General features: G+C 49.0%; 2 protein-coding genes across 10 annotated transcripts in view; one reads left to right on the plus strand and one right to left on the minus strand.

Annotated features, from left to right (window-relative positions):
- LOC147117523 (RNA-binding motif, single-stranded-interacting protein 3) overlaps positions 1 to 27,950 on the plus strand; it is a 2,125,417-nt gene that overhangs the window by 194,930 nt on the left and 1,902,537 nt on the right. The window lies entirely within an intron of this gene.
- LOC147117524 (uncharacterized) lies at positions 1,642 to 27,885 on the minus strand. The gene is made up of 2 exons (XM_085988576.1): positions 24,585 to 27,885; positions 1,642 to 4,291 (listed from the first exon to the last, which is right to left on the minus strand). Exon 1 carries the CDS (start codon positions 27,309 to 27,311, stop codon positions 25,515 to 25,517), a length of 1,797 nt encoding a protein of 598 aa, XP_085844702.1. The 5' UTR covers positions 27,312 to 27,885; the 3' UTR covers positions 1,642 to 4,291; positions 24,585 to 25,514.

Raw genomic sequence — 27,950 nt, forward strand, 5'->3', positions numbered from 1 at the left:
CAAAAAAGCGGCCGCCCCGCACCTCCACCTTAACTTGCGCTGCTGCTGGCACAGTAAGGCCCCGTGAACCGGGCGCGGGTAGTGAGCGGCGCAACTGCGGCGCTCGCTACCAAATATCGCGAACGGGGCACGAATGGGGCGCTGCGCACACCGATGACGTCATCGGTGGCGGCGCAGCGCAAATGCCTAACGCCACCATTAGCGCCCCTACTGAATATCGCCGGAGACGCAGCCAGTGGCGCTACAGCCACTGACTGCCTCTTTAGGCGCTAACAGGTGGCGCTACTCACCCAATTTCTCCCCCAAGGTTTTTTCCTTTTTTGTGAGTTATCTCCCCCTCTCCTGAAGGTAAAAGGGTGCATTACCACAGGTGCCTAAAAGACCTCTGCTACCTCATCCAAAGGGTGTTGGCAAGCTCTGCAGTCATGGCAGTAATCATAGCTGAGCCAGTTTTCATCCTCATCTAATATCCAAAATCGAGCACATTCCAACAGAGATCTTTGGATGGCATTCAGGAGTGGGAACCCTGGCTCATTTTCTTCTCTCTGTTCCATTGATGCTGAGGTCAACTACGGCACTTAGTTGCTGCTTTGGCTGAGATCAGCTAACTCAGCATGAAGGGATAATTACAGGTCCTAGCCCTTTCAGACTATCCCAGATCAGGCGTACTCCACAGACGTTCACCCTCAACCAAGGTTAAAGACAGCCGAACTCCACACGATGCTTAAATGGATCTAAAGGTTCAGGCTGTCTCTCCCTAAAGGAAAGGAACGACCTGAAGATATTACCATCCTCCAGATAGCATTTTTAATAAGTTTAACTAGACTGTAGCCTTCCGCATATTATGAGGGTCCAGAATACCCCCCAGAACTCTGCAACTCTTCACCAGAGAATATACAGAGATTTGAGTTCGCGAGGTTGATACAGAAATTACTCTGTGAGACAATTCTAAAAATATATAAATTTATTAAAGAATCGACACGTAGTTAACAGTTGGCGTATCCATCGCAACATTACAGTTCAAAAACAATTAGCTTTCATTTCTTATTTCTTAGAGATCCTTATTCTCAAATCTTAACTTCGTTACATTTCTACTTTTCTTACTTATTTCTAAATCCAGAACATCCACCAAAATCAATCACTTTGACTTCCCGAGACTCATAGTTAAAAACTTACAGAGATGCCTCTGAAGAGTTGAGAAACGCTTTGCCCGTTCAGTGAGTTCTGCCTTTCTGTTGAAAAGGTCTATGTTTTATACTCTTTTGGCAGTGGTTTCTTCTTTGATGTTCTCTGCTGATGTCAGCTAATTGTCTTTATTGACACCTCTGTTTGAATGCTTTCTATCTTTTCTTACTGTCAATTCAACTATTGCATGCATAATTATTTCTCTACCTTTAGGTGTTCCAAAAACCATCATAAAAACAATGACAGCAATGGTTTCTGTTTGATATCATTCTTATCGAAGAGTCTTCATTCAATTCTTAATATTGGCTTTATTGGTTTTTAGCAGACATTGTGACTCCCCTTACTGCTCCAAGTTCAATACAAACACAATGGGCTGGATTTTGATTCTGGAGGTGTGTAGGAGGCGGGACTACAACTTTCGGGGTTGTAGTCCCGCCTCCATCGAGTTGTGGCCAACCCACGCGATTTTCACTTGATTGACCTTGTTGAGCCCGCCCAGCGGGCTCAGCAGGCCAATTAAGGGCCACCCGGCAACAGGTGATGTCACAGATTGACATTTCATCTGTCAAGAGATTTTGACAGATGAAATATCAGATGAGAGACTCCCGAGACCTGAAGGAAGGAAGGCTGTAAAAGTAAGTAAAACTTCTTTAAACACACCAAACACACTTACCTCTTCACTCATGCACCCATCACTCACCTGAACACTGGACATCTCGAACCCTCCAAGTCCTTCAGCCCGACGGCCCGCCTCACTAACTTGGCATGGTTTGGAGCCATCAGGAGCCCCACACTTCAGAAATAAAAATAGGGATTAGGCTAAAAACTGCCTGTTATCTACCTGTTAACAGGCAGTTAATTGGCACTAATCCCCTTCCCGCCTCGGGGAGGCGCGTCCCAGCACAGGTCAGGTATCTGCCTCCTTTGAAACTGGCATGGAGGCGGGTTGGGGGCGGGATGGGTTCGTGCCCCCCGATTTTGAGATTTTAACCCCCCACATGCCTCCAATCCCGCCTCCATGGCCCAATGAAAATCCTGCCCAATGTAATTGCTTGGTGTCTCTATTGAAGTCATATTTTCAAAGCCTTCTTGTTGGTATTATATTTACAATATGTAAATCAAAACCACTTTAACTTTCTGTTTACTTGTTTTCTAGCTATCTCAATTGGTTGCATATTTAATCTTATAGTTCCTGTCTTCCAAGTTTAACATAAAAACTATTTGACCAGCAGGTGTTTCTTTACTTGATGTCATCTGTTCAAAGGCACTTGCCTCTTTTAATGTTTGTGTTTCTGTTTCACATGTTAGCTCTTAACACTTTAAACTGGGCATTTCTCATTGTGTTACCTCCAAACTCTAGACCTTTCGGAAGCACCAATGATTTGCTTCAACCTTTCATTGTTTTAGTACATTTAACTAATTCCCATTTCAAAGCTGGTTTACAACTTTGTTATCAACTGACCTTTATCTCAGAAGCCTGTTCTCTGTTTACAGCCTATGTCTCTGAGGTTTTAGATATTTAAACACAGTATATCATGTATTAATAATATTAGAAATCTGTTCATGGTATCGTGTATTTCTCTGAATCATGGCTATTCCTTCACAAGCACAGAGTGCAGATCAAACTTGGGGACCTTCCTGATCTGTATGGCTCAACTGCATACAGTCCTTAGCCACTGGACTAGAACTGAAAATTAAAGTACTCTACTTATCCATTGATCAACAAACTACCCTATGTACTTTGCTGATGCTTGTCAAAAAATGCTATTGCTGATGTAAACTATAATGGACAGACCTTTTTTTTAAAGAAAATTCTCCCTCTTTCGCTTGATGATACCACCTTGTGCACCTTCCCTCAATACCTTGCCATTCTTCAATAAAAACAGAAAATATTTCAAATGGACCGGTGCTCCATCAACACCTGTAAAGAGAAAAGACAGACTATGATGTTTCAGGTGTGTACCGTTCATCAGAACTAATTCAGCAGTTCCAGTGAAGCGTCTATACCCAAAGCATCAACGCCTTTCTTCTCTTTACAGATGGTAATAGAGCTGTTGCATATTTGCAGCAATTCTAATGTTTCCATTTTTATCTCTGGCCATTATTCAATTGTGAGTGTCAATATACAATTCGACTGTTGGGGCTGAACTGCACTGACATTTCAATATTTGCTTTCTTTTATTGCAGGTAAATGAAATGGTCAGACACTGACAGTTGTAAAGCAGCTACCACCCACCAATAGATGGGGTAGATGTTGACTTTGAGCGAGAGTGTAAAACGGGTGATAGTGAGTCAACAGCCCATGCTGCGTCTCTCTCCATTGATTTCAATAGAAATAAAAATCGGGAGAGATCCGGCTCGCTATCATCCATTTTACACTCTCGTACAAAGTCAAAGTCTGCCCCGGAATGTCGAATCTGCAGTGGCTTTCATTATATTACCTATTGGTTAATAATTATGTTGAATTAAGCTATCAGTTATTTTTCAGCTGTAAATTTAAAGTAGACCAGTTATTTTTGTTTATATCAAGTCTCAATATTCTAATCATTTAAGATCAATTTGAATTAGATAGCATTTTTCTATACAACATTGGAACTGATGTCATGGGAACTGTGATTTGAAAATATTCAGCCTGATTGATAATCTTATCTGTACTAAAAGCCTTCTTTTTACTTTAGAGCTCACTTTATTGTGAAACTTGTGTTATCATAATCAGATGACATTATTCCCTGTGAGAAAAGGGTTAGTGTGGTAGGAACTATGTTTATTAGATTTATGCTAATACATATTTTTATTGTAATATAAGATCTTTTATTTTCCAAAAAGCATTCCAGCAGTCATGCGCAGTGTAATAGTTCAGTGTGAAGTCAAGTTGGTGCTGGCATCTGGTGTGAGTGATCCAGGATGATTCCACTTTCTGTCTGATGGGCTTAATCACTGGTCTGCTGGAATCTACTCACACTTGACTTCAGTGGCTTCAATAAAGTGGATTTATGCACTTAGACCACAGCTGTAAGTTCCGTGTCTGCTGAGTATTCACTACACAGCTTGACAAAATAAGTAATTATTATTATTACAAAAAGAAAATACTGCAGATGCTGGAAATCTGAAATAAAAACAGAAAATGTTGGAAATACTCAGCTGGTCAGGCAGCATCTGTGAAGACAGAAACAGAATTAACGTTTCAGGTCGATGACCTTTCGTCAGAACTGGAAAAAAGCAGGAAATGGAACAGATTTTTAAGCAAGTGTAGGAGCTGGGAAATGGAGGGGATGAAAGAACAAAAGGGAAGGCCTGTGATAGGCTGGAAGGCAGGAGAGATTAAGAGACATTGAGAGACATTAAGAGATATTCAAGGCAAAAGGGGATGGTAATGGGACAGGTTATTATTATTCCTGACTTTTATAATATAGTAAATTTCCTTATTTATAAAGAGTTGCACTGAGAAAACAAAAAAGGCAGGACCAGTGTACAGATTAATTCTGTAGAGTGGCCTAATTGAATGTAGTAAATGCTTTTTGGGAGTGAAGCTTGTGGGTTCCTATGCCAAATTTCAAATCGTGGCTCAACCTTTGCTACCCAAGCTTCTTTCTGCTATTGAGTATTTTCATGATAATCATGTTTTCATGGAGCTGGCTTCTCTGGGTAAATAGCAAAAATACTTTTACTGCAAAATGAAGCTTCATAGTTGCTGTTCTCCCAAACAGTCTTTTTATTTATGATGCACAGCGTAGCATTCAGCCACAACAACACCTTTTCCACCATCCTCACATTATCAATTTTGCTGTTTCTTATTTATTAAACAAAATGGTTTCTAATCAAGGAATGAGTATCATTTCAAACCTTGGGAGCTATTAGAATGGCTGGTACAATTGTTAAGTAGATGAGTTAGACTTGAGTGGTTGTAATAAAAAGGATTTAGCTCTGAAAGTGCACTTAATCCATGCTGAGTATTCACTATATAACTTGAAGAATGAAGTAATGCAATAAATGAGAGCAGTTGGTGACAGTTCTGCCATGGAGACCCGAGACTGTCTGACCCAGGGCTAGGTTATGAAAGTCATTTCTCACCAATGCCTGATAATGCTCACAAACCATTTTAGTAGCACATAGCAAGTGGAGTCTACATTATAATTGGTTATTCTTTTATTCTTAAGGGCATATAAAAAGAATTGAACAATAATGCAGTTATAATCTAATAAGCCATCTTAGTTGTATGTTAGTATGGCATGGCAAATGAGAGTTACGCAACATTCAACAACGATATGTCTAGTAATAACACTAATAACAATGATGGCAGTTAGACTGCTGTAGGCTAATTTGCAAGGTTTGTAAGTTGCTAACAGCGACTTAATAATGCCAGTAGTGTAAAGTTAGTGTAAAGGTCCAATTTAAGAATTTCAAAGATTTTTTTTCATTTTCATTTAATGCAAAGTGAAATTTAAAACGGATCTTTTTCTGGCAACCTCAGTATTAAGTAACTGTTAAATTGTTCGGAGAACAGTCATGTCACCTGGCACCCCATGGTACTGATGGTTGAAGTTGAAATTTGAGTACCAGGACTTCATGAAACATATCTTCAAACCCCTTTATCCCTTAGTTGGGCGGTGCATGTTTCCAAATGGCCAACAGGAGCATAGATCTATTTCTGTGTTCAGCTCACATCACAGCCCAGTTTCACTGCAGCAGGAAAACACCACTGGCTTTTGGTGGGTGCCAGGTCAAGGGAGAGAACTTGTGAGCTTAAAGGCCTACAGCACTGTTCATTCCTGGTGACTTCTAGGCCTTGTGGATACTGACAAAAACTGCAGTCTGATGACCTCCAGCCCTAATATTCCTCCTTATTGGTCTATAAAGATTTAACTTTTAACATTCTGGAGGTCTGTGGCAGTTGCTGGCAGCTTCTTTCCATTCCTCCACTCCGATGGGTCGGGCCAAAACTCTTAATGCCTACTTTTTGTGGATGATCCTCTTGTTAGGTGTTCACCAATTCATTACTGTCTAATTTAAACGCTCTTGGCTGTTTCAGGTCAGATCATCAGCCCATGACAAGATTGCCCCAAGCACAAAGGGAGCGTACACCCAACTTTATGGCTCTCTGTTCCAATTTCCCCTGCTTAAAGGCTCAGAGCCAGGTGCACAGAGAGAGAGCATTAGACAAAGGAAAATTGACATCCAGGTGTGGCACTGAAATTCCATAGGAGTCTGATTTGGGTAGTTTTCCTGCAATCGCACCAAATGCAAAACTCCTCCTCTGACCCCAACAAAGCTCGTGAAGTTAGGGGGAAGGACCTCCATGAGCAGACCTTCATTGGCATGGATATGTATCTGCAGCATCCCCTGCCGAAGACTCTGGACACCTGGATGGAACCTAGCCTCCCTGCTGTGGGGGGATGAGGGTGCCGGGCTTCCTCCCTGTGCCTAGCAGCCTGCTGTATCAGAAGGCTACTTTAAAAATGTTTTTAAAACATTTCCCCATTCCCCTCGATCTTTGGGGGTCCAGGCCGCAACCCTGGCCTTGCCTATTGGTGGGGTCCACTTCCTTCTTTCAGGGGGCTGGTATGTCTCATCTCACTCAATGTGTTAGCCTCCAAATTTACATCTAGTCCCTTTGAGGCTGAGGAAGTGGGACCTCCCACCATAGGGACTCTCTTCCCTCAGCCCAGCCCCCTACTTATCAGTGGCCTTGTTTGGGGTGGATAGTGGCTCCATCCCTCAAACAAGGCTACAAGAAAATCCAATGTAAGGCTGGGACCCATTGTATGTGGATTCCAGAAGAGTTTCCAGCCATTCCACCAGACTCCCACTGGAGTTACAGGAAAGCCAGAAAGACCGAGTAATTTTAGAGCCAAGCTGTCTGAAATCCTTTTGCTGGTCCAGAGATTTCCACAATTTGTGAGGTCTCTGGGCAAGTTAACGGTACAAGCAAAATTTTCCATATTTTTCATGGATCTATAGAGTTTTGGGATGCAGTTTATCTTCGCTCCAAAGGGCCACAAGGATGAAAGTGTCAGCAGCATCTGGCATTGCTATATACTCTGCACATTTTGGAGATGTGAGAAGACTTTCTGCCAGAATTAGACGGAATCTTCCAATCATAATGTTGGGCTCCTGACAAATACACCAGACAAAACAGCAGAGTGCAGCGAATAAAATTATTGAAGTCATGAGGTCCAGCCAGCTGACAGCACGACAGACTCTGAGAGCCTTACATTGGGGACTACAAAGAGAACAACAGCAAAACAGAAAGGAACAGCAAGTCCCTTCAGTGCTATATTTAACCTAAGGTCAATAATTTGTTTGCATATAAATGGCTTAGAGCACACTGAAAAAAAAAACATGGACAGCAATGTTCACATAGAAAAGTACACAGGAAAACCAGGATGAACATGCTTGCATATTCAGATTCCTACGGAACCCAATAGCCTCTCCACCAGAAAGACTGCTTACTTTCATCTCTGTAACATCGCCCGCCTCCGCCCCTACCTCACCACGTATGCGGCTGAAACCCTAATCTCTTCATTTTTCACCCCAAACTCGTCTAGTCAAACGGTCTCCTGGAGGACTTCCCATTGTCCAACCTCTGTAAGCCTTAGTTCTTACAAAATTCTGCTGATCATACTCTATGCTGCACCAAATCCCGCTCATCCATCACCTCTTCCTTGCTAACCTGCATTGGCTCCTGGTCATCCAATGCCTCTCAATTTAAAATTCTCATCCTCATGTTTAAATCCCTGATGGCCTCACCCTCCCTATCTCTGTAGCCACCTCCAGCCCTTCAACCTACAGCCCTCCCCGAACTCTCCATTCCTCTGACTCTAGTCTCTTGTGCAAGCCCCTCCCTTTGCCAGCCATTGGTGGCCTACAGCTGCTTAGGCCCCACGCTCTGGAATTTCCTCCATTCCTCCTCTGCCTCTCCACTTACCTCTCCTCCTTTAGGACCCTCCTTAAAACCCACCTCTTAGACCAAGCTTTTAGTCACCCCTCCTAATACTTTCTCAGCATCCACTTTTTGATTACGCCTCTATGAAGCACTTCGGGACATTTTTCTACATTAAAGACTAGTTACTGTTTTTGTTATGGAAATAGCCTATGCACACTTGTCATTCTCTGATTGCATGCCCCTGCCCACCAGTGGTGGTGAAGCATTGCCTCAGCTCTCGATCTCCCAGCTCCTCAGCCTGTAATGTAGAGAAATCATGATGTTCCAACTAACTCTTTTTTAAGCTTCCCAAATTTCTGTAGATTTTGCTATTTTTAATTGTAAAAAATAATATAAATGTAAAGTATTGTATAAAAGTAATGGAAAATGGAATGGCTTTAAAATGGGCACTGTGGAGTCTGTGTGCTCTAGTCCAATTATCCCCTGCCTTCTAAACATGCTTCACCTGAAGGCTATGCTAGCTCTTGACTCCCCGGCCTAGAAATTCAGTTGGGCGCGCCAGCCGTTAGCGCCTTAGGAGGAGTAGATCTCGAGCGCTAGGCACTTAGCGCCCGGGCGCAGCGCGATCTGCGCCTCGCCCCAACTTCAGTACACATTTAGCGCCAGCGCAAAGTCTTAGCGCGCGCCCTGCTGCGCGCGCAGATCATGACGTCATTTACTAGTGCAACGCCCTTTGTGCGCCCCGAACCGGAACGTCACTCGCGCCGGGCATTGTGCGCCGGGCGGCCCTAACGACTGTGAAGTGGAACGGTACACAGCCGAGGCGGGCCGTGGGGAGCGCTAATTAAAGGGCACTTACCCTGCACTATAAAGGCCAGCCATTATAAAGGCCAGCCATTTTGCAGCATTCACTCTTGTGCAACGGTTTTTTGGAGAGAGACCAAGGAGGAGAGCTTACTGGTTTGGACCAACACTAGGACAGGTATTTTTGGCTCAGGCCAGAGCTTAGCAATTATCTTTGCCTTCATTGAGAGCTCATTGTTTGCCAGCATATAATGGGGGCTGCATTGGGTGCCAACGCTGACTTTCAGCCTTATGCCAGAAGGGCTTACAGACGCCGTGAGAGAGTGGCAGCCCTGGCTAGACGCAGAGGGGGCAACAGGCGTCGCCAACTGAGGCCTTACCCACCCAGGGTATACCGCCAGCAGTCCTCCTATCTGACCATGTCTGCCGCGATGTGTGTAAGGAGGCTGCGATTCAGAAGGGAGGTGGTTGCAGACATCTGCCAGCTGCTTCACAGAGATCTGCAGCCACAGCTGATGCGCAGGACGTCTCTGTCGGTGGCAGTGAAGGTGACGGTGGCTCTCAACTTCTATGCCACCGGCTCCTTCCAATCCGCTGCTGGGGACATCGCTAACATCTCCCAGTTCGCCGTGCATTGCTGCATCCGCCAGGTGACCGAAGCCCTTTTCAGAAGGAGACATCAATTCATCTCCTTCCCCATGACCCTGGACAAGCAGCAGCAGCGTGCAGTGGGATTTGCAAGAATAGCGGGCTTTCCCATGGTGCAGGGCGCCATTGACTGCACGCATGTGGCTTTGCGGGCACCTCTGGAGCATGCCGAGGATTACCGCAACCGGAAGGGCTACCATTCCCTCAACGTACAGCTGGTGTGTGACCACAGGCAGCGCATCCTAGCTGTCAATGCCCGCTTTCCAGGCAGCAGCCACGATGCCTTTATCCTGCGACAGACAACTGTGGCTGACATGTTCCAGGCACAGCCTCACCCAAGAGGATGGCTTATCGGAGACAAAGGCTATCCTTTGTGTACCTGGCTCATGACCCTGCTCCGCGCGCCCACGACCCCTGCTGAAGAGGCATACAACGAGAGCCATCAAGCGACTAGGAACATCATAGAACAAACAATCGGCGTCCTCAAGCAACGGTTCCGCTGTCTTGATCGCTCCGAGGGAGCCCTCCAGTATTCGCAGGAGCGAGTCTCCCAATTCGTCGTCGTTTGCTGCATGCTGCACAACCTGGCTATCCGCAGGACTCAGGCACTGCCACCTCACGTTGGACCCCCACCTCAGGAGGAGGAGCAGGAGGAGCATGAGGAGGAGGAGGACGAGGAGTACCAGCCCAGGAGGGAGGCAGAAGGTCCAAGGGCCGCCCGTCGGCGGCTTATTGAACGTCACTTCTAGGCCCCCTGTCAGGGAATGGCTTGTGCCAATGAAAGAACATGATTGCAGCCGCTCCGCAAGCCCTCAGCCGGTTAAGGCAACAAACACTTCAAAGATCAAACATGGACAATGTTAATAAATAAAATGCTTTATTGTACAAACTCAGGGCCCTTCCCACATGAAAACCAAAAACAGACGAAACCCCCAAAAAACACTCAAACACATTACTCGCTCCCACAACCTGGAGAGGATTAACAAAACAGTGCAACTAAAATGGCCGTCATCCTCGGCCTTCGTAAAAAACAAACATCACATCCTCGGCCTTCAAAAAACAAACATCCAATTCTCGGCCTCAAAAAACAAACATCCAATTCTCGGCCTCAAAAAACAAACATCCAATTCTCGACCTCAAAAAACAAACACAACTGGCCACACATTCGACTTTTTGGCCCGCTAGGGCGATGCCTTGGCCATCTTTGTGTGGCCCCTGCCCGCCCTGCTGCTCCTCCTCAAAGTAAGGCCATTGGCTGCTGCAAGGCTGGGGGCAGGCTGCAGAGGGGCACATGTCGTGACGGCAGATGCCCTTGGGGGTCGGCCTAGTCGAGGTCTGGCTGTCGAGCGGGCGGCTGTTGAATGCTGCAGCTGTGGCTGGCCAGCATCAGTCGCTGCAGCAGCTCCTGGCAGCTCCACTGGGGGAGTGGCAGTGGCGGCTGGAGGAATGGGGGCAAGCTGGTCGCCTGAGACACTGGCACTCGCCCGGGCCAGCACTGCAGCATGCGCACCAATCTGCCGAGGGACAGACCGCTGTGCTGCTGCAGCGCGCCGGGTGCCCTGGCGATGCCTGGCTAACACAGCGAGTGTGGCAGCAGTGAGTGCCCGTGTTGACCTGTTCAGTGACCTCATCAGAGCACCCAGTGACTGCACGGCACCACTGATCAGCTGCCCACTCGCTGCCTGAGCTGCCCCGAATGCCGCCCGACTCGCTGCCTGCTCTGCCCCGAATTCCGCCAAACTGATGGCCTGTGAGGCCCCGACGTCGGTGACACTCCGAGAGAGGGACTCGATGGCCTCAGGCAACCGTGCCACTACCCCCATGAGCTCCGTGTGCCGGCGCTCCGAGTCCGCGGACAAGTCCTCGAGGCGTTCCATCTCCTCGGCGAAGACCATCTCCGGACTGGAGGCCGGACTCTCCCTCTGGGGAGAAGGCCGCCGAGCTGGCCGACCCTTCCTGCGTTGCTGGACGCCGCTGGGCCCAGCAATTGGACTCTCCTCCGACCCTTCCCCCCTCTGGGGAGAAGGCCGCCGAGCTGGCACCCCCCTCCCGCGTTTCTGCAGGCCGCAGGTCCCATGAGCTCCCCTCCCCTCCGACACTTCCGCCACGCTCCCCTCCAGGGAAGACGTGTCCCCTACATTGGCATGGGTTGCCACGGCTGAGGGTTCCCCTGATGGGCCGCCTTCCTCTTCCTCCTCCTCCTCCTCCTCTTCTGAGGGGCTGTCACTGGCAAGTTCAGGGACCTCCTCCTCACCATCTGAAAGCAGGAAGGCACAAGAGTAGCTTTAGAGTGAGGAGAGGGCGTCAGCGAGGGATGCATGAGTGGTGGCATTCAGCGCATTGTTCGGACAGTGGCAAAGGATGTAGATCTGATGCGCAAGTGGGACGAGAGAGGTCCAAATGTTGATGTCCTTACCATTGGTGCCCAGAACAGGGTCGGCATCTCCACATGCAACGGGGCCAATCACCCGGCCACCCATGATGCGCTCCACGTGATGTTGCAGCTCGGTGAGCGGCTGGATCTGGGGTCGGCCTCCCCCGGTCGCAGTCCGGCTCTTCCTATTATTGGCCAGCTTGGCCTGCAAGAGAAAGGACGGCCTCTAAGTACAGTGTGTCGCCCTGATCTTGTGTGCACTGCCTCCCATGGTGGAATAGCCTGGCCAGTGTGTCACCCTGATCTTGTGTGCACTGCCTCCCATGGTGGAATAGCCTGGCCAGTGTGTCGCCCTGATCTTGTGTGCACTGCCTCCCATGCTGGAATAGCCTGGCCAGTGTGTCGCCCTGATCTTGTGTGCACTGCCTCCCATGGTGGAATAGCTTGGCCAGTGTGTCGCCCTGATCTTGTGTGCACTGCCTCCCATGGTGGAATAGCTTGGCCAGTGTGTTAAGTGCAGAATGTGCAATTGATGTTCATGCCTGTCCCATAGCTGCTGGATGAGGGCTGGCCATTAGGGCTTTCAGGTCCCTTTGCCCATAATGTGAGGTGCACATGCAAGGATGAGGAGGTCACTGGAAAGGGTACTCACCCTGACAATCCGCGTGAGGTCATTAAACTTTTTGCGGCATTGGACACCGGTCCTGGGGACCTCGCTGTTGGCTGACACCTTGCTGGCGACATGCCTCCAGGCTCTCCGGTAGGCGCGGACCGGCGCCTTCCTGCCATTGTCCGGGTACAAAATATGGCGCCTCTTCTCCACACCCCAACCAGCACACTCAGATCACGCTCTGAGAAGCGCTGCGCTCGTTCACGGGCCTTCTGCATGGCTTCAGCCGCTATTTTGGGTCCAGCAGCAGTGTTCAGGCCTAGCTGGAGGGCTCCACTATCCAGGGCGTGGCAGCAGACCAAGTCGACCCTTCCCCCTTAAGAGCTGGCCGGCCTGCTGTCAATCACGAGATGGCCGCACCTGCGCTGCGCCCGGCCTCAGCGCTCTCGCTCAGCACCTCCGGCTTAGCGCCTAAAGAGAGGCGTCCAGTGCCAGTTTTAGCACTCGAGCAAACTCTTAGGGCGAAGCTAATGAATATCGGAGAAGTGGCCTCGATTTGGCGGCGGGCGCAAACTTTAGCGGCCGCCCGACTTTACCGCCCCAAAAGTGGCTACAATGAATTTCTAGGCCCCCATGTATAATAAATATCGTATCGTATAATAAATCCCTAACTATAACAATAATAATCATCCCAATAATAGTCATGATAATTATGATGAATGAAAAAGTGAGCGGTTGACTGCTAATAATCGAACTTGCTTCTAAAAAAATTTGAATTAGAGATTGTTAGCATGAGTGCTTCTGCTCGACAGCCCTGCAGTGGTAAAAACAACTTTTACGCTTGAAGCATTAAGTTTCAGTTATAATGGTTCATAATAGTTTGCAAATATTATTTTAAGTCTTCTGTAGACTTGTAACATCTTGATGCTGCAGACTGCTGTGTCACAGGTCCATATAATGTCGTTTTGCACCCACAGTTTGCCACAGCGATTTCTTACTCTTAGCCGAACCAACAGAACGAAGGAAATGCTGAGCTATTTGTAGCAAAATCATAAACTCAAGTCTCAATAATGCATTTATGATTTTACTACAAATACCAAATAGTGTAGATGAAATTTTGTGTCCAGGTGTTTCCATGTAGAGAGGGAAAACCAGAAAGGTGAGCTATCCTGTGGTGTTCTAATGCATGAGCATGGTTCAAAAGGAACATTGGAACAGGAGTAGACCATTCAGCCCCTTGAGCTGGCTCCACCATTCAATTAGATCACGGCTGATCTGTACCTCAACTCCATTTACCCACCTTAGCTCCATATCCCTTGACACCCTTACCTAACAAAAATGTATCAGTCTCAGCCTTGAAAGCTCCAGTTGACCCAGCAGCCACTGCCTTTTGGAGGAGAGAATTCCAGATTGTGTGAAAAAGTGCTTCCTGATTTCCACCTTAAATGGCCCAGCTCTAATTTTAAAATTATGTCCCCTCGTTCTTAATTCACCCACCAGAGGTAATAATTTCTCTGTATTGTACCCTATTGAATCCTTCTAACATTTTAAACACCTCGATCAGATCACCCTTCAATCTTTTATATTCAAAGGGAATACAAGCAAAGTTTATGCAACCTGTCCTCAGAATTTAACTCCCTAAGCCCCGGCATCATTCTGGTGAATCTGCGTGCAAGGATAATATATCTGCCCTGAGGTGTGATGCCCAGAGCTGGATGCAGATGCAGTACTCCAGATGGGGTCCAGATAATTGATATATATACACCACCATTATATTTACTAAGGAGAGAGATAAATATAAATGGAACCAGTAGAGGAGGCAGATGTGTAGTGGGGTGGGACTGCTGTCTGTCACTGTGACCAGATCCTGGGATGGGGTCGTTTGAGTATTCCGGGTTGGCACTTACATCTGTAGCAGCATAGCAAACGTGCCCACCCTACGGAAGAAGCGAATTTTGGAGAGGCACCATGCTGCTCTGAGAAGAGGAGCCTGAGGCTGAAATCTAGCCGAAAATAATTTTATTTTTGGATTCCCCTCAGTGAATACAGGGGCAATTTAGCTCAGGTAATTGATCCCTGTGGAGTTGATTACTCTGGTTTTTGTTACTCTTGGAGCCTTCTGCAGGCTCCCATACCTGCTTTCAGCATGTTCCTTGATTTTTCTGTCATTTATGTTTCTTTTTCTTTAGATCCCTTTTGTGTAAGTTCACAATTTATTGTATTTGGCAGTATCTAGTGCCCAGTACTGAGCTCAATGTGCTAACTCATTTCGGAATCCTCCACTTTTATGTGTTTCTGGTTTTCCTTTCCTGTTAATTCTTTGATCAGTACTCCAAATTAACACCTACTGTTGATGATGATACCTGCTGCTTCGATCTGTTTGATTTAGTTGAGTAATTAACCTCCGTGCCACCCAAATTTCGTAAGGCATCTGATAAGAAATATTTACTTACTAGGAATTTCCATTATAAAATGAGCGCGTGCTCTGTTTGCAAAATAATGCATTCCTTTTATCGTTATATTACGCACCGTTGTTTTAATTTCCCCTGTTGTATATTTGTGGGGAAGTCTGAAACTTGCGTTATGTGCAGGAGAGACAGCAAAAATATTATTTCTGGGCACTATTAAAAACAAACAACACCACTTCCAACTGGCAAGTGGGTTCATGTCTATAATCCTCAATATTCAGAGCTGCCTATCTGAGCTGTGCCGTCATGGGAATGTGCTGTGCAAAGGCCATACATTCCAAAAGCAAAGATAAAAACAAAGATGGAGTTGCGATTGGCTGCTCCAGGAAATCTGCAGGCAGCCATTTTCAGAATGGTCTTGGCAAAGGCCTTTAAGTGGGTCACTTGCTTGCCCTCTTGGCTGCAGATTGTGCTGGGTTTATAAATAGAGGAATAGAATATAAAAACAAAGAGATCATGCTAGAACTTTATAAATCTCTGGTCAGGCCTCAGCTGGAGTATTGTGGACAATTCTGGGCACCACACTTCAGGAAAGATGTAAAGGCCTTAGAAAGGCTACAGAGGAGGTTTACCAGGATGTTACCAGGGATAGAGGACTTCAGGTATAGAAACATAGAAAAATAGGAGTAGGAGTAGGCCATTCGGCCCTTCGAGCCTGCTCCGCCATTCAATATGATCATGGTTGATCCTCTATCTCAATACCATATTCCTGCTCTCTCCCAATACCCCTTGATATCTTTTGTGTCTAGAAATCCATCTATCTCCTTAAATATATTCAATAACTTGGACTCCACAGCTGTCTGTGGTAAAGAATTCCACAGGTTCACCACCCTCTGAGTGAAGAAATTTCTCCTCATCTCAGTCCTAAATGTCCTACCCCGGTATGAGGAGAGGTTGGAAAAGTTAGGACTGTTCTCCTTGCAACAGAGAAGGTTAAGAGGTGACCTAATAGAGGTTTACAAGATGATGAGAGATTTTGACAGAGTAAATAGGGAAAAATTATTCCCCCTGGCGAGTGGGTCAATAACCAGAGGTCATAGATTTAAATCATTGACAAAAGATCTAGAGGGGAGATGAGGAGAAAGTGTTTCACCCAGAGAGTTGTCGGGATGTGGAACGCTCTCCCTGAAAAGGTGGTGGAAGCTGATTCCATAAATAATTTTAAAAGGGAGTTGGACAGGTACTTGAGGATGAGCAACTTACCGGATTACGGGCAAAAAGCGGGGATGTGGGACTAAGCACGACTGCTCTTTCAAAGAGCCAGCACAGGCACGACAGGCCGAATGGCCTCCTTCTGTGCTGTAAGTTTTTATGATTCTGTGAAAACTGCAGGAGGAGGAAATGTATGTGGCAGCTGCTGGAGTTAGACAGAGGCATAACACCAGGGCCTAGAAATTCAGTATAGCCACGTTTGGGGTGCTACAGCCGGGCGTTCGCTAAATTTTGCGCCCGTCGCAACTTAGCGCCACCTTCGCCGATATTCAGTTGCATCGCCCCAAGAGGTTGCTGCTGCGCTAAAGCAGGCAGTGCACGACTATCATAAGGCGCTAAGCCGGCGAGCCGGGGCGCTACCACCGAGGGCGGGCGCAGCGCAGGTGCGGCGAGTTGCTGATTGAAGGCAGACACGCTGGCGCCGGTCAGCTCTTAAAGGGGGAGGGTGGATTTGTTTGGCTGCCACGCCCTGCACACTGCAGTCCTGAAGCAAGGGCTGACCATTGCTGCTTGAACAGTTCAACGCCCAGGACAATGGAGAAGGCCAGGGAGAGAGTGCAGCGCTTCAGCGAGGGTGACCTGAAGGTACTGGTTGGCGCAGTGGAGTGCAGGCGCCTTGTCCTCTTCCCTGAAGGTGGCAGGAGGCCATTGCCCAACGAGTATCGAAAAGCCTGGAGGGAGGTGGCAAACAGGGTGACCTCCAACAGCGTGGTTGGCAGGACTCCTGTGCAATGCAGAAAAAAGTTCAACGACCTCACTCGGGTTGTCAGGGTGAGTACCCTTTCCAGTATCCTCCTCATCCCTGCATGTGCACCTCACTTTATGGCCAAAGGGACCTGAAAGCCCTAATGCCCAGCCCTCATCCAGCAGCTATGGGACTGTCATGAAAATCACTTGCACATTCAGGACTTTACACACTGTCAGGGCTATTCCACCATGGGAGGCAGTGCAGGCAAGATGAGGGCTTCACACTGTCAGGGCTATTCCACCATGGGAGGCAGTGCAGGCAAGATGAGGGCTTCACACTGTCAGGGCTATTCCACCATGGGAGGCAGTGCAGGCAAGATCAGGGCTTCACACTGTACTTAGAGGCCGTCCTTTCTCTTGCAGGGCAAGCTGGCCCACAACCGAAGGCAGCAACGACAGACCTCAAACAGCTCAGCGACCTGGAGCAGCGTGTGGAGCGCATTATGTCAGGCCGGCTGATTGGCCCCGTCGCCAATGGAGATGCCGACCCTGTTCTGGGCCCCAATGGTAAGGGCATCACCTTTTTGACCTCTTTCCACTTGCGCCTCACACCAGCATCCTTTGTCACTATCGAACCAATGCAGTGCATAGCAGCACTCATGCCTCCCTCACTGCCGCCCTGTCCTCACTCTAAAGCAAATCTTGTGCCTCCCTGCTTTCAGATGGTGAATCGCCAGGTGAGGAGGCGGGCCCTCAAGCTGGCACTGTGTCTGAATCGGAAATGGAGGAGAAGGAAGAGGAAGCCGGCCCATCAGTGACACCCTCAGCTGAGGCAGCCCATTGCCATGATGGAGACACGTCTTCCCTGGAGGGGAGCAGGGGGGAAGGGTTTGAGGAGAGTGAAGCTCCGGGGCCCAGCGGGCTGCAGCAACGCGGGAGGGGTGGGGAAGCTCGGCAGCCTTCTCCCCGGAGGGTGAGTGCGGCCTCCAGTCCTGCTATGGTGAGCGCAGAGGAGGTGCGGCTCCTTGCTGAAATGGGCGCCCAGGCTGAGCGCAGGCACACTGAGCTCATGGCTGCAGTGGCAAGGATGCCTGACTCCATAGAGTCACTGGCAAGGAGTGTACAGGAATTCGGGGCAGCACAGGCCAGGAGTCTGCAAGAATTCAGTGCAGCACAGCCCAGGAGTCTGTCGGACGTCGCGGCAGCACAGGCTAGGAGTCAGCAGGACTTCGCTGCATCACAGGCGGCTTCCAGCCAAGTGCTCAGTCGTGCCGTGTATTCACTGGCTGGTGTGATGCAGACACAGACCAGGGCCACACGGGCACTAACAGCTGCCACCCTCGCTAGATCGGCCAGGCATCGCCGGGGCACTCGCCGCGCCGCAGCAGCCCAGCAGTCTGTGCTTCAGCAGATTGCTGCGCATGCTGCAGTGCTGGCCCGTGCGAGTGCCAGTGTATCAGCCGACCAGGGAGTGCCTGTGCTCTGTCAGGTTGGCAGCATTCCTGCAGCCAACACTGTCACTCCTCCACTGCAGCTGCCACCACCCGTAGGACAGACTGCTGCCGCCCAAGCAGAGTTGGAGCAGTCAGCAGCTGGCCCCTCCAGGCCCAGAGCTGGTCCAGGCTGACCCCCAAGGGCATCTGCCGTCTCACCATCTGACCCTCAGCAGCCTTCCCCCAGCCTTGCTGCAGCCACTGGGTCCCATTGAGGAGGAGCTGCAGGGCGGGAAGGGGCCACTCGCGGAAGCGAGACGGATCACCCTCGCAGGGGAAAAAGTAGGTGTGGCCAAATGATTTTTTTATATATGAGGCCGAGAAGGTTTTTTTATTTATGAAGGCCGAGACTTGTGTTCTTTTATATACAAAGGCCGAGACTGTTGCGTTTGTTTTTTTATAAAGGCCGAGGATCATGGTCATTTTTGTTTAACTGCTTTTTGCATTTTCTGAAGGTTGTGAGAGCCACTTATGTCTCTGACTGTTTTTCGGGGGGTTTCTCTGAATTAGTTTGTCATGCGGGAAGGGCACAGAGTTTGCACAGTAAAAAATTTTCTTTAATCGCATTGTCCATGTTTGCTTTTGGAAGTATTTGTTGCCTTGACCGGCTGAGGGCTTGCGGAGCGGCTACAATCACCTTCTTTCATTGGCACAAGCCATTCCCTGAGAGGGGGGCCGAGAACCGAGTTGCAATAAGCCGCCGACGGACGGCCCTTGCACTTTGTGCCTCCCTCCCGTGCTAGTGCTCCTCCTCCTCCTCCTCCTCCTCCTCTGGTGGTCCTCCAATGTCTGCTGGCAGTGGCTGAGTCCTGCAGATAGCCAGGTTGTGCAGCATGTAGCACACTACAACGAAATGGGAGACTCGCTCAGGTGAGTACTGTAGGGCTCCCCCGGAAAGATCCAGACAGCGGAACCGTTGCTTGAGCACACCGATTGTGTGCTCAATGATGTTCCTGGTTGCTTGATGGCTGTAATTGTATCGCTCTTCAGCAGGGGTGCTGGGCGCACGGAGCGAGGTCATCAGCCAGGTGCACAAAGGATAGCCTTTGTCCCCGAGAAGCCATCCTCGTGGGTGAGGCTGGGCTTCAAAAATGTCTGCCACAGAAGTCTGGCGCAGGATGAAGGCATCGTGGCTGCTGCCAGTTGCGGTAATCCTCGGCATTCTGTAGAGGTGCCTGCAAAGCCACATGCGTGCAGTCAATGGTGCCCTGCACCACGGGGAAGCCCGCTAATGCTGCAAATCCCATTGCACGCTCTTGCTGCTTGTCCAGGGTCATGGGGAAGGAGATGAACTGACGTCTCCTTCTGAAAAGGGCATTGGTCACCTGGCGGATGCAGCAATGTATCGCGAACTGGGAGATGTTGGCAATGTCCCCAGTAGCGGATTGGAAGGAGCCGGTGGCATAGAAGTTGAGAGCCACCGTCACCTTCACTGCCACCGACAGAGACGTCCTGCTCCTCAGCTGTGGCAGCAGATCTCTGCGAAGCAGGTGGCAGATCTCAGTGACCAACTCCCTTCTGAATCGCAGCCTCCGAACACACTGCTCCTCAGACATGTTTAGATATGAGAACTGCTGGCGGTATACCCTGGGTGGGTAAGGCCTCCTGTTGGCCCTTCTCCGTCTGGCCATGACTGGCACTCTCTCACGGCGTCTGTGAGCCCTTTGAATGCAATGCAGTAAGCCAACGTTTCCACCCATTGCAGCCCCCATTATATGTTTCGAATGAAGGCTATGGCACTGAAAGTTAAATCCAAGTGCATAGCTCTGGCCTGAAGCCAGAAGTACCTGTGCGAGCGTTGAGTCAAACCAGAAAGCTCTCTCCCTTTGTCTCTCTCCAAATATCGGTCTCTCACAAAGAAGGAGTGGAACAAAATGGCTGCCACTTATACTGCAGGAGGAGTCCCCTTTAAATAGCGCCCCCCGCGCCCTGCAGCGACTGGGAACCGTTCCCCTCTACCAGTCGCTGGGGGCGCCAGGTGCACATAAGGGCGACGCCACTGAAGTTCCGGTTCGGGGCGCACCAAGGGCGTTGCACCATGAAATGACGTCAGGATCTGTGCGCGCAGCTGAGCGGGCGCTGCGGTTTTGCGCCGCCGCTAAATCTTAAGTGAATTTCGCGAGAGGCACAGATCACGCCACGCCCGGACGCTAGCCGCTTAGCGCCCCACTTCTCCTCCTCCTAAGGCGCTAGCGGCTGGCGCTAACAACTGAATTTCTAGGCCCAGATCTCTGCTCACTTTGTGCTTGATACACATTTCTGGGGCATCCCTGTCATGGGTGGGAAGATCTTATTTGAAACAGGTGGAAGCATACAACTTGTATGTAAGCAACGTGGGAATTATATCTTAATGCCTCCTGTGAATTTTCTGGGGATTGTCCTGGCATTCAGCAGAAGAATGTTCAAGGAAACTGGGCATTAGGAGTTGCAGGCCAGCTCTTTCACATGAGAATCTGGCAACAACCTTAAGGTAACTTTTAACCTTTCCTCCTAAGTGCAGCAGGGCTGGAGGCCATCCGGCTGTTCTTTCTGATAGTAACCCAAAAGACCTGGAACTGGCTGGAAATCTGTGCTGGTGCCAGCCTTTTAGTCCTGCAGTAATTTCCGGTATTCCCTTCCACGATCTGGGATGAGCACCCAATCACAGGTCTTATTTCTGGGTGGGTTGCAAACGTACAATACATAAGTTATTCTAGATTGAGGGGAGTGGGGTGGGGGTGGGCGGGGGAAGCAAATCGGCTTCAAGGAGTTTTACCTAAAAAATAAACAAATGTGTATCCTTGCTGTGTCATGTGGGTTCCTGATCTCTAACCCATTAGAGTAACAAGCTAAAATATATAGTTACTGCAAAAGAAATCATGAAACCATGGCTGCGAAATTCAGCTCCTTAGCGCCGGAAGTTTTGGCCGCTTTTTTAAAAACACGGCATCTGCCTCTCTTCTGCCAACTTCCGGCACGGCCCGCGTGGTTTGCCATCATGGTGAGGGCGATAGCGCGGGTGGTACGTGTGTGCGTCGGCAGTATGCAGGGCAGACAGATCATGACGTCAGTCAGCGTGTACTTGATGCACGACCTGCCATTATCGACGTCGCTACTCCATTCAATGCCCTCTCCTAAACACACGCAGCTGAACGTGGGTTCAGCTGCACGAGTGATTCCCCCACCTGCGCTACTTAAAGGGATACATCCAACTTGCAGCTAAGTTGATTATTGCTATCTACTGGCTTTCGCATAGTTTGTAAGAGTACTGGGTTGTTGGAAGAGATTAAAAAAGTTGTTAAAGTGTGGAGGGAGTGCTGCTGGACGTTGGCTGCTACTGGAAGGCCTTGAGTACACCACTTGTTCCCAGTCATGGGGGCGCTACTTGCAGACCCCTCACACTGCAGCATGACAGGGAGATGGAGCAGAGGCAGCAAAGAAGGCAAGCTGCTCACAGAGGGAGGAGGAGGAGGAGGGCTCTCAGCAGGAGGCCTTACCCACCTAGGGCCTTTGGGGAGCACTTCTCCTACCTGCACCTAGGTCAGGTGTTTGGCGGCTCTGCTTCACTAATGTGGTCACAGAACTCTGCCAACTCTTGGAACTAGCCCTTCAGCCTCAGAGCAGGGCGATGACAGCTCGGCCAGTGCCCCTCAACATGACCATGGCCATGAATTTTTTCATCTGCAGATCCTTCCAGGGTGAAACAGGCGACATAGCAAACATCTCCCAGTTCGCCATCCATCGCTGCATCCGGGAGGTCACAGAGGCTCTGTACGCTAGCAGAGGGGACTTCATTGTCTTCTCTCTAAACAGAGAGAAGCAGAAGGAGCGTGCACGTGGCTTTGCCAGGATATTGAAATTCCACATGGTGCAGGGCGCCATCGACTGCACATACGTGGCTTTGCGGGTGCCGCATCTCCATGGTGAGATGTTCTGTAACCACAAAGGGTTCCACTCTCTTAATGTGCAGTTGGTGTGTGACCACGCCCAGCACATCATGATGGTGAATGCTCAGTATCCTGGCAGCAGTCATGATGCCTTCATCCTGCGCCAGTCTGCTGTGTCAACAATCTTCCAGCCACCACGTTGAACCCGAGGGCTAGCCGCTCTACATCTAGCTAATGACTCCCCTCCACAACCCTGCCACTTGTGACCAGCACTCATATAATGACATCCACGCTGGCACGAGTAAAATCATCGAGCAGATCATCGGGATGCTCAAGCAATGGTTCCGCTGCCTTGACTGCTCAGGAGGAACTCTCCAGTATTCGCTGGAGTGGGTGTCCCAATCTGTTTTGGTCTGATGCATCCTCCGCAACTTGGCGATTGTGAGGGCGCAGCCCTTGCCACCGTGGATTTCGCGACCACCTCAGGAGGAAGAGGAAGCGCAGAAAGGGGAGGAGGAATAGAGGAGGCAGCCTGCACATCCACGTTCTGGATAGGCTGTCCGTGAATGCATCTTCAGACTCCAGTTCCCCTGAATGAAACCCCAGATCCCTGTCGCTCAACAATTTCCCACCTTATCAGCCCTCTGTCATGGAACATCAATGCTGAAATAAAAGCCAACACAAAACATACATTCCAAACCACATTTATAAATCATTCAATCCAAGACTACATAACAAAGTCAACTAATCACCCTTTTGTATTCCCTTAGTGCCTGTCTGCAGTGTGCCTTTGCCTGTCCTAGTGCTCCTACGAAGTGCTACCCCAGCGGCTGCAGCATGGCTGGTGGAAGGCTGCTGACTTTCAGTAGGGGAGACTGCAGATGGCCTTGCAGGATGACCTTGAGCAGTTATGGGCCCAGAAGGCCCGGCTGTAGACTGCACCATCTCGGCATGAGCGGCAGCAGTCTGGGCTGGCTGGATGACAGGCAATAGCAAGGACACTGGCGGAGTGGTAGTGGTGGAACTATGAATGCCGTCATCCTGAGAGAGGACAACCCATGGAGCCACTGCCACTCCCCCGGGGCGGCGCCTCAGCAATCCAACTAATCTGTTGGCGTGCAGATTGCTGGACTGCTGTGACACCTTGCAAGCCCCTTTCCACACCAGTAAACGCAGCCACGATGGCAGCAGTCTGAACTTGCATGGCAGCAAGCTGAGCTTGTATGACCGCAGTCTGAACTTCCACTGTAGCACTCAGATGTTGGGTCGCTTCCGCTTCTGCTGCAATGGAAGCAGAGACATCGCCCATCAGGCCCTGCATCATGGTTGGGTCCACAGATGCTCTAATGGAGTTGCCCATCACTTCCATCCTGGAAATCATGGGCTCCAAGCTCTGCGCAAAGCCCTATGCAAGGTTGGAGCCGGACTCCTTCATGATCCTTGACAGTGACAACAGGCTCTCTGGCAGGTCTGCCAATGCACCAAGCATGCCCATCGCCCTTCTTCTGAAGGCTGGCCCATCAAAGTCCTCATCGGAGTCCTCTGCAGCAAAACTCATGTGCGACCTCGCCCTCCGGGGAACTGGTACCTGTGCTACCATTTCCCCCTGCCCTGGCTGGAGGCCACTCATGCCCGGTGACTCACCACATGCAGATCCCGCCTCTATACCACCCTCTAAAGTATGCGCAGTGCCAGTTTCTGAGGTTGTGCCTGCAAGTGTGAGATCAAGTGATGGTGTCTCTTCTCCATCACTCTCCTCTTGCTCTTCCTGCACTGGCTGGGAAGCTTGTAGTTCTTGGGTATCTGAAAGGAGAAAGGCACAAGGGTAGGGTTATGGTGAGGGGGAAGGGGGGTGGGGAAGCAAGAAGTGCATGCTTACAACATTAGCTGCTTGTAAGTGAGAAGAGATTTTGGGCTGAGGGGGAAGTGGGATGTGAGAAGGAGGATTAGGTATGGCCATACTGTCATCATCAATGCTTTCAGCCTCGTCGATCGCCAGGACCTTAGTGACAGCCCCTCCAATAAAGTCAAGCATAGCCTCCTCCTGCTGGGTTGGGATAGGCAAGCTTGCCCTGCAAGAGAAAGGGAAGTGTGTCAGTAAGTGTGCTGCAATGTGTTTGGGTGGTGTGCCTGTATTCTGTCCTCCTCATGACCATGATTCAACAGATAGCTAAACCCTTATCACCAAACAGGAGGCGTTGATTGTTATAATCCAATTTAATAATACAGGGTGAAACTACAGAGGAAATAAGAAATAAGAAATTATAACATCAAACAAGGCCGATTTGTATCACAAATATCAATAAATGGTGGCATAGATCGAACATAAAGAACATGTGATAAAAGCTACTCACAGATTATGCCAACTAAGGGGGAAACCGAGAAGGTAAGCATTAGATACAGTAAACATCCCCAGACATGTAGTTTCCATGAGGCTGCTCCCTTTTTACTGGCTTTCCGATTCAAATTCAAACTCAACTGTCAGTGCACAAGCACACTGCAACAAAACGTCACATGACACAAATGAACAATAGGGAGGTATATAGTCGAACAATAGGGGGAGACAAAAACACAATCCCAAAGTCTATTAGAAGACGTAACACTCCCCGTCTGGTATCTCTAAGATTCCACATAATAAAGAAAATACAACTTATCAGAAAGCAACCATCTGGTCTTCCTGCTTCACCTGAGGACCTTGCGCATCTACTGACTGAGTCAAACTGAGCATCCTCTCTTTGCCTTTTTTATACTTTTGTTGTCTTGTTTTGATGCGATCCATCTGTCTCTTGAGTTGATCCATTGATTTCTTTGATCCATAGATAATCTTGTACATGACAATCTTGCCCTCAAAACTGACGAAGAAGAACATGCCGCCACAGATGTAAATCCAATACTTGACAAACATTCCCATCACCAGGTTTCCTAATACTTTCATTATCTCCTTTCCTTGCTGGCCATCTTCTTTTTCCTCCACTTTGACTTCTGCTAAGGCAGATTCCTTGTGTTTCTCTGCTTCACGACGCTCTGTAATATATTGGCGGAGCAGGAGCCAGAATGTCAGTGCACACAGGATCTTTGAACCCAGTTCAACACATGGGGTCTCTGTTAAGTCCGTGAATTATTTAGTTAATTAAAACACAGACTAATGAGTAACAATAAAAACAGGTCTTTACTGGTTGGAGGTAGGGACTATACTGAATACAAGATTACTGCACAGTGCTTATATACCGGTGTGTTCACCCCCGGTATTACGTCTACAGCAGCCTGAGAAAGTAGTACATCTCTTAAGGTGGAACAGGCTTAAGCTCTCTTAAGGTGGAACAGGTTACATACACAACAGTCTCCATCCTTTTTAAGACTCCTGATGGCTCGGGGAGTTTGTCTTTTGTGAGGTCGAGACTCCATATATATTGCAGGGTTAACAGGACATTGCCATAGAAGACCATGAATGGGGATGTGAGCATAGCATATCGCCGCCGGTCACGCACCATCCAAAGTACGCAGGACCAGATCAATAACACAAAGGTGAGCCAGCTATGGTAAGTAATACTCCAAGCCATCATAGCAATGAGTGCACATATATAGCTCTGTTTCATAATAAAACGGAAGACGGTGAAAAGGCTGTTGAGCCTGCTGTTAACTGGCTCCTCTGGGATTTTTTCTTCTTCCGTTTTGTCTTCTTTTAAGGGCAGAGCTACTTCTGCGTGCCCATTGTCAAACACTTTCTGCATGAATGAGATGACGTGGTCCTTTGTATCCGGCTTTCTTTCCAGCGTGCGGCGGAGAGAGATGAGTCGATTGAGTGCTTGTCCTCGGTTGTTAGGCAGCCGTTGTCTTGGAGTTCTGAACGGGAGAGGAGCGACCCAGCTATTGCTACTGTCCATGAAGACCTCTTCATCCATGTTCTTTATAAAGAGTTTGTCCTCAATGGAAGGAGCTAACTTGTCATCGTCACTCGTCCTTTTGAAGACCGCCTGACCAAGACGATCCCCTTGCTTTCCGTGTTCTGGTCGCTCAGTAGGATCATCAGAGAGAGAGCTTGGAACCTGTATGTCGTATCTTTCTTTCACTTGAAAGCTGTTGGGGCACGGATCAAAGAGTGAGGGGCGACCATTCTTCAGCACATTTGTATGGAATGTGTTCACTTTGGCAGGTCTGTGGGCGTTTCCCAGACAATCATCACCGATGATGACCCACCCTAGGTCAAGTCTCTGAGCATAAGGTGAGTCGTGTGGACCATTTATCTGTTCACGTACCTTGTGGATTCTCAATATGTCTCTGCCTAGTAGAAGTAGGATGGGAGCTTGAGGGTCCAACGGTGGAATCTGGTAAGCCACTGGTTTGAGATGAGCATGATGAAGCGCTGCTTCAGGTGTAGGGATCTCTGACCTGTTATCAGGCACCTGGTTACACTCTATTAGTGTGGGCAGAGGCAGGCTCGTCTTTCCATCAAGGGTCTCCACTACGAAACCACTGGCCCTCCTTCCTGATGTCTCCACTAGGCCAGCACAAGTTTTCAGTGAATATGGGGAACTGTTTCCTTCTATGTTAAAGTGGTCAAAGAACTGAGACTTGGCGAGTGATCTGTTACTCTGATCATCCAGCATGGCGTATATCTTTATGGCTTTCTCTTGCTGTCCTTCAGGGTAGACCGTCACAAGACAGATTTTGGAACAGGATTTGCCGCTGATGTGTGCTCCGCAGACCTTGGTGCAATGTGAGGTTACTTCAGGTGTCAGAATGTTTTCCTCTTCCTCCCCGCCGTGCTCTGCTGCGGCGGTCGAGGCCGTTGAGACCCAGGGGGCTGGACCTGGGTGGAGTGCTGTGTTGTGGCCTTTGCTCTTGCATTCTGCGCATTTGACGGCCGTGTTACAGTCCCGTGCCAGGTGAGTTGAAGAGGAACAGCATTTATAACAGATGCCACGTTCCTTTAAGAAGGATTTGCGATCCTCCAAAGTCCGTTCTCTGAAGCTCCGACACCTCCTGAGCGGGTGCGGCTTGTTGTGGATGGGGCATTGCTTGACGGGGTCATCCGTTTTCCCATCTGCGTCGTCGCTGGAGGCGGCGCTGGACAGTGACATTTCAGTTTTATGAACTGACACTGGAGTTCCCTGGCTGTACCTTGTAGCAGACTGTGCTGTCTTCGGTGGCCCAGGGCTTTGAGTGGAGAAGAAGAAGCTTGGGTCGTTTCTTATTTTAGCCTGCTGGCAGATAAACTTGGCAAAAAAAGGAGAAAGGTGGGAAGGGAACGTTGTGATCTTCCTTATACTTTGATCCCTGAGTTACCCATTTTTCCTGCAAGTTGAATGGTAACTTTTCAACAATGGGATTTATTCCGTGTGCCGTGTCAAGGTACAGAAGACCTGGCAGACTTCCCTCAGTTTTTGCTGAGTCAATTTCCATTAGGACATCACCTAACTCTCTGAGCTTCAGGTGGTCTCGATTGAGGATCTTGGGAAAGTTCTCCAGCTTCTTAAACAGTGCATTCTCAACCACCTCCGGGGAGCCATAGCTCTCGTCCAGACGATCCCATATCATCTTCAACCCCCTTTCCGGGAGGTTAATGTGCACAGCTCGAATTCTCTTGGCATGCTCAGAGGATTCCTTACCCAGCCATTTAGCAAGGAGGTCGATTTCTTCGCTTGCTGACAGGTCTAACCCTCTTATGGTGTTCCGAAAAGTAGACCTCCATGCTCTGTAGTCTTCAGGTTGGTCGTTGA

This window comes from Somniosus microcephalus, chromosome 5 (assembly GCF_052327205.1).
Source record: "Somniosus microcephalus isolate GS21.2 chromosome 5, FLI_Smic_1.0, whole genome shotgun sequence".
Taxonomy (NCBI): domain Eukaryota; kingdom Metazoa; phylum Chordata; class Chondrichthyes; order Squaliformes; family Somniosidae; genus Somniosus; species Somniosus microcephalus.

Bases quoted from the DNA above. Each gene is read 5' to 3' on its own strand.
- LOC147117524 (XM_085988576.1), bottom strand. From the start codon at position 27,311: ATGTCACTGTCCAGCGCCGCCTCCAGCGACGACGCAGATGGGAAAACG.